We start from the raw sequence: 22404 nt of genomic DNA on the forward strand, positions 1-22404 counted from the left end.
TTTGTTTTTATTAGAAATAGGTCACATTCATTGTGTGCTATGAAAACTGTACATTTGTCAGAGGAAGAACAGTTATCAAAAAACACACTGTAACAGAAGACATGAGGTTCAATCACTCCACACGTATTGCGCTGGGTACAAACGTTCATTCTGAAGCACAGTTTAGAGATATTCATAGGCTATTATTCATCCTATGTAACATCTGCTTTTTAGAAGTACGATGATCTACCTGTCACAGAGACCTCCAAACATGGAGCCTTGTGCTAACAAACCTCTATTGAATGAATTCCTGTAGGTACTAATACAGATTTCATTATACAATATTCTCATAAAGTATCTATGTGCTCTGTAAATACATGGAACATGTTATAAAAGTTTTAAAATGTTGGTAGGAAAAGGAAAATCTGCCAAGTCAATTGCTTGAGCATCAAGCGACCATCAGTAAATCAACACTGATGGATTAAAAACACAAATAACGTGTTGAAGTCTTGAGGACCTAGGCTGTCACTGTGACAGTGACAGCAGGGGGCCTTGCTTTAGTCCCAAGAGATGTAGCATAGTCGCTCAAGGCTGAGAAACTAAAGTGGCGATGACAAAGGGTCTCTCGATGACCCAAGATCCACACGTATGAAGAGCCAGCATCATGCTGGCTGCCGGGCGAGAACGGAGTCTGTCAGTTTGCGCCTCCCCCATCTTGTATCATCATTGTCCAGCGATATACCAGACTGCACTGCTCTTGTGTTCATCCCAGACAGTGCTGGTGTTTTAGCCCTGCTCTGTACAACCAGTGCAGGGCAGGGCGGTGGAACTGCCACCACCTTCATCACCATTTTGACCCAATGAGTCCAATTAGCTCACGTCACATCACACAATTACTGTGTTATTGATTTTTTGTTCTCCTTTCTTTCTTTTTAAGATAGGGTGGGTGACGATGACACATTGTTCACATAATAAAACAGTTTAAAGTCATGAGGGACACAATAAATAAATATGAGCTAAAATGTAAATTAAATAAAAGGTAATAATAATAATGATACAAACAACAATAATGATAACATTAAACTTAATCATAGCAGTAGTACTAATAATGGCGATAACTCAAACAACCACAATGTAAGCATGGTCAAGCCTCGACTCCAGTATAGGCATCATCATATTGTCTGTATACAGTCTCTCAGCAGAGTCTCATATTAAAGCTCTTGAGGAGCAGTTACAGGTGCACAAAGCACAGAAACTAATAATAATAATAATAATTCTTCTTCTTATTATTATAAACCACAACACCAATAGCAGATGGACGTGTCCATCTGCCATAGCGAAGATGCAGACCTCAAGCATGAAGCTAGTCCATGTGCTCTCCGTTCGTCATCTTCTCTTGGAAGGTAACTTGGCCTATTTCAGGAGAAAAGAAACGCAGGCTGCTGTGCCCACGCCTCCTGGGCCCAAGTGGAAGGGAACAGGAAACTCCATCGAAACCACAAACCCAAACCCCTTTCCACGAGAACTGGCTACTGCACAGCTAACCAGCTGACCTTTAATGACACGTAGCCTTAAGTCCATGCTGAGAAGCTACACCGATACGAGTGAAGCTACAACACCTGGACTTTCCCAGCTGTCTTTTCCTTTCCTCACCGTTCTCTGGCTCTCTAGGTTTTGAAGACATGGATTCTGGAGTCCTACTCTTTATCCTTCCCTCCCCTCCTTGGTTTCCTCTCTATCCTTCCACTAAAGGACAGCTTTCTTTCCGTCCTCCCAAGCCAAAAAGGGTGACTGACTGAGGTGAAATCAGGTGGCTCGCGGCCCCCCATTCCTCAGACCTCCGTCTGCAGGTCAATAATGTCCTGCCCCACCAGAGGGATGCTGGTGTTTGACTTCTCCCACTCCACGTGCAGCTCCAGAGGTGAGGCTGTGAGGGGCTCCAGGTCTTTGCGTATCCATGCAGGGGGAGACTGCTGCATTCCCCGGACTCCCTCCCACGGCCTCTCTAGAGGGGCCTGCTGCTTGTCCTGTTGATAAGAGAGAAGCAGGGTATTGAGTGCTTGTCAACCCTCAGGTACTGTATACATAATCACTTTGTGTTTCACCATTTGGTTAATGTTAATGCTAATGTTAATGCTTCTGAGGTGACTCTGTGATGATGACAGTAGTAGTTATAAGGTGTCATTTGGACATTATCATTGTGTGTCTCGTTTATCTAAATTTGACAGTGTGAGGTCATATAAGAACAACTCACGCTGTGGTTGGTTTTGTCACTTCCACCCGAGGACACACTCCATCTCACAGACTGTAAGAAGGAAGGAAATACATCCTTATTCATACTGGCCTCAACAGTAAGAAAACAATACAGTTTTGTTGAGGTCACCGTTAAGACCACAACTACAGTATAGTCTTGTTCAAATGAAGACACTTCGTATTTCTGTGTTTGGAGAATCTGCTGTGAATTGCATCTATCTGTTAGATGCTCTGTTTTGTCATTTGTTCTTCTATTGTTGCATCTATAGTCATGGAGATGGATGACGTTGAGGGCATTGGCGTGCTGTGTTACCTTGCTGTCAGAAGCAGGGGATTCTCTGTCCTTCTCAGCGTGATGCATCTTCCTGTTCAGGTCCTGAAACATGTTCTGGTGGCGCTTCTTTGTGTGCATAATTTTCTACAGGAGAGAAGGAATAACAGCAAGACAAACCGGTCAGGAACGCTCACACACGTTTTCATGTATCTAAGATGTACCATTCATTCAATCCATTTCATAGGGACAAGAGTAAAAATGTGGTATTTACCTCAAAGTCTAACTCGGCATAGCGTGATTTCTGCCTCTGTAACGAGAGGTTAGACAAAGAAAACACAATTAGTTTCACTTGTTGACACATTTCACAACTTCTGGCATTGTACATCAACAAAAGCTATTATTGTATTTCTTGGAGGTCTCAAACCAGCTCCTCACCTCCAGAGAGCTCATGGAGAGCGTGGAGATGGTCTCACTCTTGGACATCATCGAGTTCATGGACTCAAAGGTGTTCTCCAGGCTGCTATGAGTGATGTGGGACTCGCTGGACATGTTGTGGATGTTCTGGATTGGCGAGTCGTCTCTCTCCGAGTACGTCACGCTCACCTGATCGCCGGAAAGCGACTTGAGGCCGAAGGCAGCCTGCGGCTCTGCGAAAGGCCCGCTGAGGTGGACCAGTCGGGTCTGGGGAATCTGCTCCACGGCGATGTTGTATTTGGTCGGGTCGTCTTTGGGCTTGGACCTCAAGGTGGAGGTGGTGTTGGGCATGAGGATGTAGCCGCTGCCGTCGGAGCAGCTGGTCTCCGCTTGGCAGCAGAGGTCGGCGTCCAACTGCTTGAAGATATCTCCATCGCAGACGTACACAGGCTTTCCGCAAGATGGGTCGATGACGCCCGTCAGCCGACTCTTCTCCCTCTTAAGGGTGAGGGTGTGGCTGGCGTACTCAGGGAGAGCATGCATGTGGCCCTGGCTGGGGTTGGACGGCAGCGTGTGGAAGTTGGGGCCCATGGGGAGTGGCATCTGGGGTGGTCCCATCTTCTCCTCGGAGGAACTCGTCATGCCTTTTAAAGACAAAGAGGAAGAACTTGTTAGGGTAAACGGGCTGCGTTTGTGGTTCAGTGACCATGGCTCCCTCTCATACAAGGTCAAATGGTTTGGTTTTTAATTGCATGCCTCGCAATATTTGAATTTCAAAAGCAAGGGGAAAAAAACAAAGAGGCTAACCTTGTCTGCTGGAATCTCCATCCTTTTCTAAATCCGACTGTTGGTGTTGGGAGAGAGAGAACAAACGGATGAGATGGTTCTATTGGTGCTTAATGTATGCACATATTCATTTTGGGGATAAGATACAAGAGGCACTCAGGACATTAAACAGGCAATAAGCCAGGAAACTCACTGTGTGATGGCTGTGGCCGTTCTGAAGAGAGCTGCCAGAGTCTCCATTGCCGTCATCCTTACGGTCGACAACTCTGCACTTGACTGCCTCCTGTACCTAATGGACGGAGGGCAAAATCAAAAGATTAACAACTGTGCTCAGCACACTCCATAAAATCTTTAGCTCATAAAAAGACAACCGAAATGACCCTCATCTTGTATTAACATTTATTTTCAGGGACTTTTCTTCTTTCTCTCTGTCTTTTGCCCACCTCTCTGCGCAGGATGCAGTGGACCATGACGATGATGAAACCCTCCAGCGAATCGAAGACGGCGAAGAGGATCTGAAACAGAGCGGAGCGGCGGTCTGTGATGGCCAGGACGGCAGACATCCAGGTGAGGGCGAGCAGAGGAAGAACAACACAGGAGCTCCAGAGTGACGCCCTGCAGGTTGGGAGAACAACGCCCGGGGGTCAGACAACACTACACAGCACATTATTGTTGTGCAAAATAACTCCATTGTTTGATGTCATAATCAGTATACCAGTAATGGAACTGATGAGGGAAACCAATAACACGTACCCGGCTCTCTCCTTCAGCTTGATGTCAGTGATGCCATCCTTGGACACCAACTTGTTGAACACCAGAATACCAATCACCATGTTCACCTGGTAGTGAGCAACATCACAGGTCATACGTTTTATTATACACTGTCTGAAAGTGAACCTACAGTATACTGTGTACATTATATTAAGCTGTGTTGATTTCTATCATGACGCATTGTGACACATACCAGGACTACAGCTGCTGCCGGTCCGACAAACAAGTAGAGGAGGCCATCTTCAAGAGACAGCCAGCAGCTGGAAGAGAGAGAGGGGGAGAGAGAGAGACATACACAGAGAGAGATTATTAATCCAGCAGAGTAAAGAATGACTTAAAAAGTTAAAACTAAAAAATTGTATCTGTTTTTTTTTAAGGGTTGAAAGCAACACATGGGTATTAAACATAAACTTACTAGTTGACAGTTCCATATCCTTTAGCCTTGGTGAAACCCACAGAAACAGCCACCACCAATGCAGGAAGTCCTATAAGAGAAGATGATGGGAGGCAGAGGGGGAATTATACCAAGATGAATATTATTAATATTAAAATTACATGAGAGAAGAGATGGAGAGACAGACAAGGCATACAAGAGAGACAGACAGAGTGGCAGGTGAGCGTACCCCAGCCTAAGCAGAGGAAGCGCTTGCGGATGATGCGGTTGCGCAGACGGCCTGTCACAGCCATATAGGACTGCCACGCTTCCGTCAGCACCCAGCAGAAAGACGACAGGAAGAAGAAGTGGAGGAGAGCAGCGGTAAGAGTACACACCACCTGAGAGGGTAGAAGAGGAGGAGTAATAGAGGGGAGAGAGGAGAAAGTATGTCAGCGGCATCGCTACTTTCAAAGTCCCCAAAGCAGTAAGTATATCTAAGAGAGAGAGCTTAAAAAGAAAGCGCTGGGATTGGTTAGGAAACGTTGCCGTACCTTGTTGCGAGCCTGAGTCTGTCCAAGGAGAATTAGGGCATTGGAGCAGATAATGGAGATGCAGAAGTTGATCAGGATAACAGAGCGCTCAGAGCGAATGTACCTGGAGAGAGAGAGAGAGGGCGGTAGGGGATGAGTGGGTGAGTGAGTGAGTGTCAGCAATAATCACACAGTTTTCCCAGAGAGTGGACCTTGCTGGAGATGGGAGACTTACTTCCACACCGAGACGTATATGATGATGAGAAGCAGCAGGGTGAGAGAGGAGACCCCGCAACCGACGATGAGCGTCACTGAGGGAAGCACTGCCTTGTCCATGTTCTACAGAGGGAGACAAGACAAAAGACATGCCTGTTAATCTCCGCTTACTAACACAAACACACAGATGCATGCACAAAGTCAGAGAGAGACACATATTGACACTGGCATCCAAGAAAGAAAGTTTCTTGGCAGTGTGCTATCTGGAACTGCAGACATCTCCCTGTGGGCAGACAGCTGAATGGCATAATTAGGCCACAGCTCAGGCAAGGTGACCCCAAGGTGAACATGACAGAAAGATGGAGCTGTTGGCTACAGACGTGACTGAGGTCACCGCATCTCCCCATTGAGCTTTTGAAGTGGCAAATGAGGCGAGAAGGATGTGGGCCATATGTCTCTCCTCTGAGTGTGTCTATCTGTGTCTGGGTACTGGTGTGTGTGACTGTACTGTATATATTCTATTCTCCTGGGCATTTGTGGTTGTGCTTTTCTTTTCCCAGCCATTTTCAGTCTTAACTGCTATAGAAACCGTCCAATTACAAACAGCCATTTCAAGCTCACCTTATCTCTCTTTCAATGCCATTAACAATACAGTCAGTCTTTTCCACTATCTGTGAGATTGAATGTACAGTATGTGCGTGTGCACGCACGCGCTATCTGTTAAATTGACTGTATGTGTGCGCATGGATAGACTGTATGTGTGTGTCTTTGAACTTGCAATTCTTCTACAATCCCTGTAGGAGAGGACAGGTGGGCCATTATCACCTGTGCATTAATCTGCTGCCTCCCGCCCCCCCACCCCGCTGCGCTCTGACAGCAGCTTAGCTCCAGACACTGCCTGTGGCAGTTGACCGTCTCTGTGCCTCGAACATGCCGTGCTACAGAGCCCCTGGTGGCTGACAGGGAGGAGGGGGATGTCTGTACACCGATTTCCTTGCTGTCAATTCACCCGTGGGGCCCTACCAGAGCCCCACGGCCAGCAAGGGTCTTGGCTCTAGTTGCCACAAAGAACCTCTCTGTCTGCCTGCTTGGCTGGCTGGCTGGCTGGCTCGCTCACCTTCCCACTGCCAGGAGCTAATTGGCTGGGATCACTGTCAAATTGCACAGCCGTCTCGTCTCACACCTCCTCTGGAGACTCTTGTGAGGATTTGCGCTAATTTAACACCTCTGATTTAGCCCCGTTGCCGAGGAGCATGTAAGAAGGTCGGAATCGTGAAAGGTTGAGGCTTTGAGTGAAGATGCATTATTGCGAGGCTAAAGGAGAGGCCTCCAAGGCATGGCAGCCTCTTCTGGAGAGTTGTTTCTATCTTATTCTGCACTCCACACAGACCTGCCTGATATCTAAGCACATCTGGCATGCTACGGCCCATGACAGCCAAGTACTGAATTAGTGCCACCATAAATTTGTTTAAAAATCTATCCAACGACATCAGAGGCCCCCAAAACAGATGGTAGCTACCAGAGGGGTGGGCTGCTATTTGCTTCTACCTTCAATGAGCCAGGAGAGTTAAAAAAGAAACTAAATAAAAATGACCAGAGGCAATATGGCATGTTTCCTCTTATATCCATCCCTGATTCCCAGTCTCTCTATCTGGGTGGATACTGGAGCCAGCGGGCCATGAAGTTAAATCCAGAAAGCCAGTTTGACCTAAATATGAAGCCTGCCTTGTGTCTGTCCTTGACCGAATACTTCCTTCTTGTTTCCCATAAATTGTGAATCAGATGAGAGGTAAAAGTAATGAGTGCAGAGGGAGGGAGGGGGGGGGGGGGAGAGATCCCACCAAGGAGGCCTTAACCAGTGCACATTTTCTTTTGTTTTAAAAATGTTATACCCATGGTGCACCACACTAATCTTGGGTCTACTGGTCAAGGGCATTGGCTGAGCTAACTCCCACCAGGCCTCAAAACACACATTTTGATTGGTGCAGAGGTCCAGGAGTCAGACCAAAGCAAGTGAGAGGTGAAAACACTGCAGTGTGTCTAAGTTTATTCCACCACTCTCCCTTCTCTCTCTTTCTCTGTATCACTGTCTCGCCTTTCCTTTTGCTTTCTGTTCGCCGATGTTCTTAATAAAGCATGCAGGCGGATGGACATAGCATTGAAAATGTCCACGGTGTACGCTAGACAGAGGGGCGGTCTGAAGAGAATGGGAGGGACCATCGGTGCATGACCAAATGCATGTCTCCCATTGGTCAGCTAGCCTGGCATTTCCAGAGGGACAATCGGCCACTGCGGCCAGGGGGGGGCGTGTGGGGGGGGGGGGGGGGGGGCTGGGCTGAAATGGGGAATTCAGAACTATTGGCAGACAGAATGATTGGTGCAGCTGCCCGTCAACCGTCAGCAGAGGTTTGAGACCCGGAGGCGGGTGTCTCAAGCTGTCTTATGGAAATAAATATAGGGGGCGCCCTTGAGTCATACAAATACAAATCACGGATGACGACCACAACAACAGGCTTTTGGAAACAAACAGCGTAGGTCGAATTAGAGATGGATAGTCAAAGTGAATTTCTGTCGTTATTCGTACCTACTGGCCAGTGTTATTGTGTGTCCCTTGACAATGGTGTTGGATGGAGAGCATCTTAATGTGCAATTTAACGTCTTAGCAAGGGGAAGAAACGGTGTCTTTATCTGAACTGATAAGACCAGTGCCATCTGTTGATTCATTGTCTGTTATTTTGTTCACTGCAGCAAACTCAGTTGCACAGCAGAGACGGGCAAACCATTTTCTCTGACCTGGAGGGGTTTGTACAAAGGAGGGAGGATGAGAGTCAGAGGAAGGGAGGTGTGTGTGTGTGTGTGTGTGTGTGTGTGTGTGTGTGTGTGTGTGTGTGTGTGTGTGTGTGTGTGTGTGTTTTTCCCTCAATATCTCAGTTTACCAAAAATCACACAGAAGAGCCTGTGCTGCAGAAGTCGTTGCCACGGCAACTGGAGAGTGAACACAGTCTAAAGAGAAATTTGACTCTCCATATTAATATAAAAATCAAACAGCAACTTCTACTGTGCAAACCATAATATGCATACTATCCAGTGTCTTTCTAGATTAATTGATCTATTGCCAAATGCATTTCAAACATAGAATAGACACTCAGGAATACTAAATGGTTGGAGAAAGATTTTAGATTAATATTTGCTTTCTTACAAAATTACATGAGAAATATTATTGGCCAATATAGGCTATAGACTGTGATATATAGGACACTACCTTGCGACAATAATGTATTCAGTTGCAAACGAGTGACAGAGACAGGCGACAGCCAACAACACATCGGTAATAATAACACGACAATGAAGAATCCACAATGCATTCGTTAATATTCAATGTTGCATCTTTCTTAAAATAAATAAATAAAAAGTCGACAGGCTGATACATAATTATCGATGGCACCTGCACACAGACAAAGCGGGGGAGGTATGAGCACCCTAAACCTCTATATACATGGGCTATTTGAAAATAGACGATCTACAAACTCACAAAGAGCTTGTAGATCTGCTATTTTCAAAAAAATCTTAGGAAAAAAATTAAAATTGGAAAACATTTTAACAACACAAATCCATATAGCGGATCGCTCGAAAACAACGCCTACGTTTTTCGTTTCACATCACCGTGCATGCAACACGAACATCAAGATCTGCAGATCAGAGAGAGAGAGGGGAAAAAATAACTAAGTAAACAGTCTCTCAAATACTCACCGAGTCTGGGTTGATCCGCGATAAGATGGCGAAGGTAGACAGGCTGTCACACACGCATTTGGTTCTGAATGGATCTAGGGTTTGCACCACTCTGCAACTCCGTGTAGACCAGGAGCCCAGCAGAGAAGATCTGTGTGCAGGAGGAGAGGAGGAGAAGAGGAGGCGCACGGTTTAGGAGGAGAGATTTAAAAGCAGAGAACTGTGTGCAGGAGGAGAGAGGAGAGGAGGCGCAGGGCTTAGGAGGGGAGCTTTGTCTGACAAACACCTCGCTGCCTCGCAGAAGGCAAACATGTTTCATTTTTTCAGATAAGCCTTCCCACCCCAATAAAATGTGGATTATCACCCTTATGTTGAAAACGATGATTATAGGTAGACAGACAGAGCAGATTAATTCATGTTGCATGAGATTGATTGCACCTGTAGCTATAATACGAGTTCTAAATGTATAATTAGCCTAATTGCAATTCCAATCATAATCAGCTAGCCTTGGATCAAGACTGTCATAGATGTATGTGTATACATGTATATTTATCGAGTTGGACTTTTACTTTCGTATCTACGATAGTCTTAGCTAGCACCCCCCCAGTGCGTCCTGCACTTTCACCAGTAAAGCCCGTACTTCTCCGTACATGTACAAAACAAATATATAAGGTGTTTACCGGGTTGCCCCAAATGTTAAATAGCGATCCGGAATCTTTGTGCAATGTATAAGTCCGTATTTTTCAATAAAGAAGTGTTTTAATTCCGTCTGTGGTCGAACGCCATTCCCCCCCCCCCTCGTTTACTTCCTGTCTATCTAGTGTAATTCTGGCTTTCACCAGAATCGCCCCGTCACTACTGCCCATTGAGGAATACAGGGAACTTCCGACAGAATCCACCACAGACGGGATTAAAACCCTTCTTTATTGAAAAATATGGACTAATACATTGCACAAAGACTCCGGGTCGTGAATTAACATTTGGGGTAATCGGGTAAGCACCTTATATATTTGTTTTGAACATGTACGGAGAAGTATGGGCTTTACTGGTGAAAGTGCAGGACGCAATGGGGGGTTGCTAGCCAAGACTATCGTAGATACGAAAGTAAAAGTCAGACTCGATACGTCTTGATCCCAGGCTAATAATCAGCCAAAAACAAATTTCACAAAATGTCATGCAACCCAAAAGGTGGACAATGCAACTCTGGGGATTCGAGTTTTAATGATGATGGTTCCAGGCTACATTAGATTGATAATACCCAGGACCAGGAGACACCATGATTAAAGGTGACATGCTGTCATAAACTGTGGGATGTCATTAGCATAATCTGCATTAGCCTACTGGCTGCTACTAATTGACAATCAATTCACAGCAGCACGACTACACACACAAGTGGTCGGCATTGGCAACACTGCCTCTATGTAGGCTACTGTACTTGGAACTGGAAACAAAGCACAATATGTTCCCTGTTTTGTGGGAGGGAGGGAGGGGGGGGGGGGGGCAAGGAATGGGATGGGAGAATGAACAATGATTATGAATTCGTTAGTTGATTAGTGATCACTCACTGATCAGAATTGATATTATTGATAGTTCTTGATGGCATTTCTGCAGGTTATGAGGTTATTTGTTTATTAACTAAAGGTAGCATGGCTGCCCCGTTTTTTACACCGCTGTGGATTTGTATAATTCCACCTGTCTTAATTGGTTCCTGGGACAGATTGCTTGATTGGTTGATTGATGTTTTATTGACAAAAATGCATATAGGCTACATGACCATTTATTTTGTAAATATCTGTCCAAAAGGTATAGAACACAAAAAAGCTCCAGAGCTTATTTCAATTGTGGTCCTTTGAGTTAATGTGCCCCCTTCTGAGGCTGCAAGGACAAACTACTCCAATTAACATTTTATTATTATCATTATTATTATTAAATAGTATTGAACTGTAAATTCTCAACAGGTTTTGTTCTGAATCGTACAGATTTGGCTACAGTATTGTGTGTGTGTGTGTGTGTGTTTGTGTGTGTGTGTGTGTGTGTGCGTGTGCGTGTGCGTGTGCGTGTGCGTGTGTGTGTGTGTGTGTGTGTGTGTGTGCATACATGGAGGTTTGGGGTGGGGATTCACTGTGCTGTCTATTTTGTCACTGTGGTCAGACTGGTCACCTTATCACATCATGCAAATGGAGAAGTCACAGAAGTGTGTGCCGATGGCATGGGTTCTAAAATGGCTGCAGGTTTGTACATGCATGTGTGCAGGCACTTTCTAATAATCATCCTGGACCAGGGGGGGTGGATTAGTTCCAGGGATAATTGAGCATTCTTGCTGGTGAGGCTGTTTTGTATAGAGACCAAACACATGTGTAAACATTGACTCAAACAGGGTCATCAGCCAGAACTTCCTCTCTCTGCCATCTCCACTGTCTCCTTCCTGACATTAATCATACGGTCCAGAATGAATCTAATTTGGCTGCAGGCACGTCAGCTTCCTATCTCAAAGGAGATGATGTAATTACATTTTCTCCTCTTTCGCTTTTCTTCTACTCTCTCTCCATCGTGCCCAATGCCTTTTGACTTTGCTTTGCTTACAGTGTGTCTGTAGTGGAGGGGGTGGGCTGAATGCATTTTATTTGTTTATCTGTATTAAAAAAAGTGTACAAATCTATCTAAATGCAAATAGTTCTCCTGCCTATGCTTAGTAGGGGGCAAGATGGACCTGAGGCTGATTGATCCAAGCAGAGACTTTTCATAATTCATCCCAATGCATCTAAGTATCTTTACACACTCCCCCTGCAGGCTGTTAACCTCCACCATGAAAAATTTACACATCAGACGAACAACCGAGAAGAGACTTCTCTGTATCGTATTTGGATGGATGTTCTGCTGTCTGACCGTCGGGTGTAGGAGAAAATGTACCTGTACATCTCTCTGTCATGTTTGTTTCTGGCATTTCTCGCCTTAAGGCCAGAAGAACATTTTGTTACATCTGTTCAAGGTGACTAGCTCTGACCCGTTCACTGCTTGTAATTTTTTGTATCTTTGTTCTTGTCCTGCAGGATAAGAGCACCAGCAAAATGGGCACAAATGCACATTCTTAGAGGTAAAGTATTTACTCACGCATTGTGAGCTTTAAACGGCTATTTCGGCAAAGATATTTGATGTTGAGGGAAAAAAGGAGGGGGCCTAGTATAGAGCCCTGGGGGACTCCGGGCAACTAAGTACAGGGTTTAAGTGGTTGATTTGTGTAGTGTATGTTTTCCCCCACATACTAGCCGTGGCCTTTCTAAAGACATCCTGCTGTACTGTCACTCTGCCGTTGTTCTGAGAATCAGTGAGGTTGTCAGGGCGTTAAGCTGGCCTGTCAGACACTAACTGTGCCGGACGGGCTGAGCTAGCCCGCCTGTGCCACTCTTTTAGCTGCAAGAAACAGGCTGCCGTGGTGCGGTGTGGTGTGGTGTGGCTCTGTCCTTGCCATCAGAGATGACTGACGTTAAAAGAAGTGACGCAACACGGTTGCTCTCTCTGAGGCGAGTTATAGGACTGACGGAGCGGGGGCTTGAATGCTAACGTGCAGTGACAGATGCATGAGTGAGAGGACCTTGGTGGTGGGAGGAGATACAATGACAATGCTACAATGACAAATTCACAAAGACATACAGCATAATACACACACACACTTTGAATTAAAATAATGAGTCAGTGCTTACGTTTCACTCTCATCCCAGGAGAGGCAGGTCTCATTAATGGTATCCTGTAAAGAAGCCAGACGGAGAGATGGGGTGTGAATAGATCTACCAAAAAGGAAATGCGTAGGACGGGAGACAGTTCCTTCTGGAAATGTGTGACATGTGACAGCTTGAAGGGCGGACAACTGCCCACTTTTCTCGCTACTGTCTCCCGTCACAGATACGCAAAGCTAAACATGGGACAGCCATCATTACGAGCTGGAAACTAAAAGGTAAAAAGAAAAACGACAGCGATGTCGAAAAAACCTATATATGTGTGCCTGCGGGACTAGAGGGCTGCATTAGATGCATAATAAGCACTGTGGACTTACGTTGTGGAGATGGGGAAACTCGATCTCGACGGGAGATGACAGTAGGCCGGGCGTGGGCTTGACTGTAACTGTTACCACCTTCGAGTTGAGGAGTGTAGTGTTACTGCAGAGAGAGGAAAGAACACCATCAAACACCATCACTATAATCTATATTTTTAACTCATTGCATCCAGTATTATTACCTATTTTTTATTCGTGACCCTATATACTTAGTTGACCGGCATCCTCCAGGTTCTATTCTAGGTCTGCACATTTTTTCCCTAAACACCAAATCAGTTGCGACATGTTGTGAGCTTGTAGATCTGCTGTTTTTGCCAAATGTCCCCTGAATAGGGACGCTACGGTTCATGTGATTAATGGGATTCAAGCGGTGAATAAGCTTTGGGTCTATAAATCACAGAGTTATACAAGGCTGCTGTAGGATCTGAAATACGAGTTCACAGTCAGAAAAGACACAGAGTCACCATAAAAGTGGAGCAATGCTACAGATGAGTGGTATTACCTATTAAATGGCAGGATGGTGCCCAGGTTTCTGTACAAGACGATGCCGGTCACAAAGGCATCTGTGCATTTTGGAGAAGAAAGCAAAACAAAAACACATCTCATTAAAAAAATGGACTGCATTTATATAGCACCTTTCTTCAAAGCGCTTTACAATGTATTTCACATTCACACACACAGCGGAGGAAACCATACAAGGCATCTGTTCGCCATTTCCGTTCATGAAAATATATTTTAAACTAATTCGATTTACATTAGGATGAATGTGCACGACTGCAAAGATGAAACGGAAGAGGGGGGAGGCGGGGCATCCGCTTTACTGTGAGCCGACAGTCTGGCTAGAGAGACTAGGGGTTCAGTGTCTTGCTCAAGGTTACTTTGACACGCAGCCAGGAGCAGCCGGGGATCGAACTGGGAACCTTTACGATTCCAAGAAGGCCACTCTACCTCCTGAGCCACTGTCGCCCCATTAGGTTGAATAAATATAAATAAAATAAAATAAAACGGTTAACTAATCCTTATTTATTACAGTGTTGTATGCATGGTGGCTCTCCCAGTCTCTTGTTCACAACCAGTGCAGTTCTCTTTCATGTCAGTCCAATGTGCATGTCGGTGTGAGGGTCTCACCAGACTGGTTAATGGACAGAGCATCGCGGGACACTGTGATCTTCTCCTCAGAGTTCCTGACCCAGTCCAACATTCCTCTCCAGCCCTTCATAGGGAAGGTGAAGTTAGTGGTCGTTGTAGGGGGTCTCTTATGGATGCTCAGCACTAGAAGAGATACGGACAAAGAGAGATAGGGGCTTTGTTAATGAGCTGTCATGACCCTGGTGTGAAGTACATCATGTTCTTTACTCCGTGGTCTACTGGTTTTTAACAGTGTGTGTCCGCTTGCAAAACCCATGTGAGTGTCATACTAAATAGAGTCATACTCAGATGCCCTGTGTGTGTAATATCTCACAAGTAGACCTGCTAAAGTGTCAAAGAGATAACTGATGCGTTTCACTGCTGCTATGGACTCTCATTTGCTGGCATGATAAAGATGAATGCACTCTCTGGCCAGGGAAATGTGAAGACAAATCGTCTCAAATACACATAAGGACAGAGAGCAGCTGGCAGGGGAAATTAGGGGCTCACCTAAATTCTCGGTGACTTCATAGATGTCCTGGAACCCGCTCATTTGCGTACCAATCATATTGACAAAATCCTCGACAAGGCGCAGGAACTCCTTGACGTTGGCACCCATCTGGAAGAAAAGGCAAGTAGGAAGAAAGATACAGAAAGTGAGAAAGGGAGTCACATAATAATAATATATAATCTCCACACTGTAATGTTTTAACCAATTGAACCCTAGCATCCATATTCTGAGCATGTTATTGGTGGCGCATTGTGAGCATGTTGATCGGTTATTTCTGGTGAAGAGATTTGGTGTAGAAGGAAAAAGGGGGCGTGGGGGGGGGCTAGTATTATAGACCCCTGGGGGACTCCAGTCAATGAAGTATAAAGGCTTTAAGTGGTTTAAGTGGCTAATGAAACCCATACTGTCGACTGGGAGAAGGTATCATCTACAGTACATGCCACATTCTTGTGTAAAACAACTAGTTCTGATTCCTTCAGAGCACTCAGCAACCGAATGAGAAAAAAACTCTGCTTGCTGCTATGCAACCTCAGAACTTCCTCAAGGCCATAAATGGGCATGCTGTTGATTCATACCCTAGCTTGCGTGTCTCTGACGCAGAACTGCAGCGATGTGGGCGTAGCGTGTATGCATCTGTGTGCTGCGATGTCTGAGGACCTTTACAACCGGTCCGGGGGCCGCATAGAATTACACAGATTGGTGAGTGGGCGTCGTGATTCTCCCCGATTCTATCTCTCTCCCATTGCCTTGAAGTGTTCATCACTTCTTCTTATCACAGTTCCCTTGGTAATTCACTAATCAAACGATCCACAATTCGTGCTCCAATATTATGTTTGCAAATAATATTGCAAAAAATATTGCAATCTCCCAATAGCGGCACCCTACTAAGCATGACTTTCCAACTCCAATATCTTGAAGCCTGATTTAGTGAAGAAATATAACATCAAATATAACATAAGCTATTTTCAGTTGAAAATAAGTTACTTTTGTGCTAAAGCATAAATCAAGCTTTAGAACGCTAGCCAGACATCATGACGAAAAGGGAGAGATAGCATCAACAGGTGGTCATATCACCACTATCACTGTTATACTCAGCCTGATCTCGCTACTATATACCAATCTGACTACTATTATTGAGAAAACAAGTCTCTATTATAGAATCTCTCTTTAGGACAGTTCCGCTGCTATATGAGTTGGCACCATGTGGTGCCGTGGTTTGATGTATCCCTCAAAGAATACTTTGATCCCTGGTTTACTCTCTGGTCACTCTTTATTATATTAATTGCTCACAACACATTTATTCGTACTTATTTCTCACATTATACTGTATATCCTGTTGATCCCTGTTTTTGGCCTTTAACATGTAATCAGATGAGCAATGATACCATGTGTTAATCTGTTCTTTCACCCTTCTATTTTCACACTTACACGCTGTTCACACCAGAATCAGAAAACCCTCTGCCTCCCACACACACACACACACACACACACACACACAGGTCTACTTATATACACACAGTTCTGTCACTTACAAGCTGTGCCTCCTCCCATTTGTCACGATGTTCCTCCTTCAGTAGGTTGCTGATGGTCTGAACGTAGTTCTGAAAAGCACCATGCATGCAATCTCAGTTAAAAGCTATGTTTGGTCAGAGGAACATTACGCAATTAAAAAAACTATCTGTTTTTCAAATGAGCTTACAGCATGTTAGGCTTAAAGTGGTTAATTTATACACCGCTGTACTACAGTGTATAAATCAGACTTTTTATTCTTATTTATAGCACAAATTGAAGGTCAAGCTTACCTCTACGTCGGCTGTGCTTAGTTTGGGGCTGGCTCCACTATACATCTCTGTGGTGTTCTTCAGGATCTCCAGGATGGTCATAAGGTCTCCGCTATATTTGGCCCCGTCATCTGAGGATGATCTCAGACGTGAAATCACCTCGGCGAGCCTGTCAGCTGCCTGCCCTGTCTGCACCTTGGAGACGAGTTCCTGAGTCTGCAGGAAGATAGGGGAGAATGAACCAATCCATGACTGAATGGAGTGTGTGCCTCTGGGAAATTAACAGATCAATAACAACGGATTTCTTTTATTCAAGGCATGCAAGATAATGTTTTCCAAATGACTTACCAGCAACTTAATATTCTCATAGCTCTTTGAGATGCACTTGACGTGAGTCGGGCTCTCCCAGAAGGCAAGGCCTACAGCGTCCAGAGTGCACCGGCGGAGGATTAAGCCTGTTCATGAGAAACAAGTGTTTGCCATTAGCAATTAGCAGTGAAACAAGCTACGATGGAGAAACTTTACAGATGAGGATGAGTGGCCGTTCAAATCTTCAAATCTCAGAAGATGGATGTTGAAGAAATATTTAGTATTGTCACAGGGGAAATACAGCTGACAGTTCTGACTAAACTGGGCTAACTGGGTACCTGAGGCATCAGATGGACAGGTCGCGGCATCTACATCTCCAGCAGGGGTTTTCTTCCAAATCACCTCTCCAGTGCTCTCCTCGGGACAAATCTCATGGGGTTCTGCAGGATTCAGAAACAGCATGTGAGCATCATGACATCCTTCTCCTCACCTTACCTGGTGCTGTATAACCTGAATTATATTTCATCATATGACGGAAAAGGCAGATGTGCAAGCTCACAACACGCCGCATCGCATGCTGTTTTCAGCACGCAACATATATTGTACTGACCTGGGCATCTCCTCTCGTTGCAGCGTCTCTGTTCTCCTTTCTCTCCAGCGCAAGGCTCCCCTCCAAAGAAGGGCCCCTCACACACCCTCTGTCTCAGCTGGGAGGCCCCACCACAAGTCTTACTGCAGGCTGTCCAGGTGCTCCACGCATGCCAGCGTCCATCAACTAGAGAGACAATGTAGTACACACCATGAACCTTGACCACGCCCTTAGTTACAGACATACAGGATAGGATTGTTTGATCCCATGAGGGAAATTAAGTCACCATGGCAATTACAGCAGCCATAAAAACAAAAGAACAGATAATAAAAACACAGCAGATAAGATTGTTCTTGTATATTTTAAATCTTTACATTTTCAGTCTTTGATATGATATGCATTTTGTTATAGTTATTATATCAGCCAGGCCGTGAGGCGGAGATTATGTTTTTAGGTATGTTATGTTAAAAAAATATATATACTAGACTACAATTAGAGTGTTTCTTTACCAGGGCAATCTTTAAGGAAGCAGTTGAAAGTCTCCTGCCAGGGCCCACGGCACTCAGAGCCACCATAGGATGGACCGTTGCACTCGCGAGTTCTCTGTCTGGTTCCGTTGGAGCAGGAGGCAGAGCAGGTGGTCCATGCAGACCAGTCATTCCAGGATCCGTCCACTAGAGGACAGCAAAGAAGCAGATTATGGTAAGATTCAAACAGTAAGGGATAAGCTTGACCCTAAGGCTTAAAGCGTCTCAGAAATACATTGGATTCCACCCCTCCCAGAGTTCCACCTCATTAGGTGAGCCGTTTATGGAGTTTCTGTTATAATGGGAATGGATTAAATATATAAGTAAAATAATACTGTGATTAACAGCGCTACCTGCCGGTGCAAGTATGAAAGCACACCACAGCAACATAGGACAGGCACGCTTCTTTATTCTATCAAATCTGTTCCCACACTTTTAGTCTGCACTGACAATGATACATTCGGTTAGCGAGTAGGTGGTGGAGTATACACGATCAGAAGCCTGACACGGTGGATGACCATGAGTAAGGAGTGAATCATCAGCAGGCTTTTGAGGAGCGTTGACTAATGCTGAGAGGCGCTATTTCTTTCAGATATGAAGCCAGTATGTTCTTCCTGCTGCTGCTGCTGCTGCTGTCGGCAGTCAAAGTGAGCCGAGTAGGTGTGTGAGTCAGTGCATGGATACCACAAGGGTTAAGCCTCACTTGTAATCACAGTGAAGGAATCAGTGGTGGAAGTCCAAAATATACTTACAATACTTATTGTGCAGAATGTCCCATTTCAGTTTTTTGTCCTTCAAAGAATGTGTCCAAATTGTTCCAAAATACAAGCTCATCTCGTAGATCGGCTATTTTTGAATAGCCAAATTATAAAATATAATTTAATTGGTTAAAGTATGTTTTGTAATAATAATCTAAATCTGCAAAATAATTAGCCTCTGAGATGTAGTGGAGTAGAAGTATAAAGTATTGAAAATGGAAATACTTAAAAGTACTTCAAAATTGTATAGAAGTACAGTACTTGAGCAAATGTACTCAGTTACTTTCCACCACCAGCTAATTAGGTCAGGTAGAGTAGAAATGTGATGGTCTAACAAGGCTCTAGTTTGTCGACTAACCTGGGCAAACAGCGATGTTGCAGAATTTGGTTTGCTTGTTGGTGTCGGGGCAGGGCGCGCCACCGTTCTGGGGCTGCTTGCATATGCGAATGCGGTCACGGTACCCACGGCCGCAGGTGGACGAGCACAGACTCCAGGGGGCCCACTCTTCCCAGGCCCCATCAACTGCAAATAGGAAGGAAAGAAGTTACAAAATGTAGCGCTTATCCTGCAACTCTCCACTAGATGGTGTGATAGTCCCACCTAGCGGACATAAACATTCAGACATTGGACCTGGTGACTAGGATACCAGGTAAACAATGAACCTAGCTCCTGTCTAATCAGTATGTGTCCAAGTTATATCTGCATAGTAAACTAGCATCAATCACACGCACATGCACGCACATCAAGGGAGGGGGGTCTCACCAGGGCAGACAGCTGTATTGTTGCAGGGGCGATGTTCGCGGATGGGTCCAGTGCACTGAGTGGTGTAGGAGGATGACACACAGGATCGCGTACGGCTCTGGAAGCCCTCACCACAGGTGACTGTGCACACACTCCAGGACGACCATTCATCTGTCACAGCATCCACTGCAGAGGGCATGGAATAGGATCAGATTCAATGCCTGATTCTCTCTTTGATAGACAGACGGATAAGAAGATGGACAGATTTGCTAATCCCGGACTCATCTCACCTGTCGCAACAGCTCCATGTGTGAGATCATCAGCGTTGTCCCTCTTCAGCCCAACAATAGCACGCAGACCCTGACTCCTGTTGCGAGTTTTACCTGCGTGGATTGAAAGAACGCATGAACATGGGCCACTCGAGTGCATGTGACAAACAACAACCAAATACACGGCACAAACTAAACATGTGGCACGAGGGGCTCACCAATGCAGGGCAGTGGGTTGCAGGCCCTTCCTTCTTCCACCACACCCTCACACACGCCATCTTCTGGCTGACAGGTGCGGCTGCGCACCTGGACTCCACCTCCACACTCCTGACTACAATCTGACCAACGACTCCACCCATTCCAGCTCCCTGCAGTCCCTGCAGGTGGACAGACAGAAAGTAGCAACTATGGTTATTTGGGAACAATGGATCACATATAATTACGGTCACAGTTATGTGACCACATAAAACTGTTAACTGCTGATACAGTTACTCAGAATAAAAAGGTAATGATTACCCTTACAACTTCATATTCTATCTGTTTTGGTGGCAATCCTAAGTAATCTAAAAGTAAGAGAGTACTAAGAGGGCAGTGTTATATCACATCTTGCAGGATTATATCCTGCAAGATGGTCCATTCAATTGAAGCACCCTCAGCGAAGTGTACACTGTATGAAACAACCGGAAGTCAGTAATTATTGTGCAGTGTGACTGGAGAATGTCGTCAAGGACAGCTCTTTGTGAGCGGCGCCGCAAGCTGAAGTCGATAGATGTTCCATTTGAAATGGTGATTGTTTGCTTTCAAGCACTCAGTGTGAACTGTCGTTAGAGCTCAGCGATGGCTGGCTGGCATGTTGCTATGACAACCAAGTGCTGCGCTTCGATTTCCGCTGGCAGCCAACTGTGCGAGCTTTGTGCTCTCCTCTGTGCCTCTGCCCCCCACCCCAACAACCTATCTCTCACCAACACCGTGCTCCTTGCCAATTGAGCTTCTCACCTGGGGTTTTGCTAAATTAATTCACATAGCTTTCGAGAAACGGAGAACTACGACGTTGTGTGTTGCTGAAGAGGCCTTGCCACTTAAGACCTGGAGGCCTCAGTGTGTTTGTCTTAACTGCTTCGATTGGGGGGCATGGGACATGGGGCCCTTGTCAACAACATCAGGCCATTCTAATGAATTCAGGTCAATTACCAACAAACAACACAACAAACATGATGGTGACATCGTGTTTTGTTTGTTGTTGTTGTTTGAGGTGGGAAGCACCTTAATGTTAGCAGAACTTACTGATGATCTCAACATCGCGTCCGTTGTCTCTGGGGACGGGGAGACACTTCTCCATGTACACACCACCTCTGTAGCAGCTGCCGGGCTTTCTCTGGGGCGTCTCCCAGCACTGGCAGGGGGTGTTCATGATGCCACATGGGTTGTCATTTGTGCTGGTAGACAGACACTTCTCTAGCCACTGGCATAACATCTGGCAGGCAGGCATGCTGGGGTTCCTCTTCCCCACCACCAGGAACTCGGCCTTGAACTCGCTGCCCTCACCCTCTTCCTCGCCATCAATGGACTCTGGGCCAAGACTCGGTGCCACCTTGCGGAGCTGCAGGAACTGTTTGGTGGATTCCAGGTAGGTGACAGTGGTAGAAGCTTCACACAGCCGCACCACCTCATCGAAGCTCTCCATGCCCAGGAAGGTGCGAGAGGTCTCGATAAAGGAGTCGAACTGGAAGGTCCTGATCTGGCGGGGCACGCAGGATTCTGTGGGCTTGGTGATCTTCATGTAGACGGTGTAGCGGCGAGGGTCGGGGTTCTGCAGAGTCCAGGAGCATGGCGTGGAGGGCAGAGCGACTCTAGAGTTGAAGATACCAAAGAAGCGACTCTGCTCCAAGGTGGCGCAGGTGGCTGAGGCGGGTCCAGAGGGAGTGCAGGAGGTCAAACCGATGAAGAGGAGGACGAAGGCCACACAGGCGCTTGAGAGAGCTGACCACGCCATGGCACTAGCCTGGTGAGAAGATATCACTCTAGTCGATGTTGTTGTAGTTGTTGTAATTTATGCTGCTTTTGCCTCCTGTAGGAAAGATAGGGGGACATAAAGAGAAAAGGAAATAAGAATAATAATCAATGTGTCACATTTAACTGATAATCAGAAAAGAGCAATATGTATCCCAGAATACAGTGCGGTGGGAACAGAAATGGCACTATTCAGTGGATGCATAGTTAAAAAATATCACTACCTCATCCCTGTCTTGCAGTGTTCTTTCAGAATAAATTCAGAAGTCTAAATTGCCCTGAGTTGGAGGAATATTACTGTGGCACTACAATTACAGATTTTCACAGCAGACCGGCATTTCCATGCTCTTGTGCTTTCCTCCCACACACTGGCACATGATGTGCGTCAGACTGACGACCAT

At 45.6% G+C, this 22404-nt stretch overlaps 1 protein-coding gene across 1 annotated transcript; it reads right to left on the minus strand.

The window, feature by feature from the left end:
• Window positions 1-1811: 1811 nt before the first annotated feature.
• LOC308095839 (adhesion G protein-coupled receptor B1-like) lies at window positions 1812-21986 on the minus strand (the record flags this gene model as incomplete). Its single annotated transcript, XM_080442948.1, has 31 exons — window positions 1812-2006; window positions 2234-2284; window positions 2546-2650; window positions 2778-2813; window positions 2942-3564; window positions 3728-3764; window positions 3900-3995; window positions 4150-4321; window positions 4460-4545; window positions 4671-4737; window positions 4893-4962; window positions 5101-5251; window positions 5405-5507; window positions 5619-5722; window positions 9350-9479; window positions 13030-13073; window positions 13380-13482; window positions 13882-13942; window positions 14508-14651; window positions 15018-15126; window positions 16551-16619; window positions 16821-17015; window positions 17148-17254; window positions 17447-17548; window positions 17719-17883; window positions 18207-18371; window positions 19341-19505; window positions 19746-19910; window positions 20015-20107; window positions 20212-20361; window positions 21278-21986. 31 exons carry the CDS (start codon window positions 21984-21986, stop codon window positions 1812-1814), a joined length of 4572 nt encoding a protein of 1523 aa, XP_080299074.1.
• Between the last annotated feature and the right edge of the window lie 418 nt (window positions 21987-22404).

This window comes from Gymnoscopelus braueri, assembly GCF_963280865.1.
Source record: "Gymnoscopelus braueri genome assembly, chromosome: 11".
In the NCBI taxonomy this organism is placed as follows: Eukaryota; Metazoa; Chordata; class Actinopteri; order Myctophiformes; family Myctophidae; genus Gymnoscopelus; species Gymnoscopelus braueri.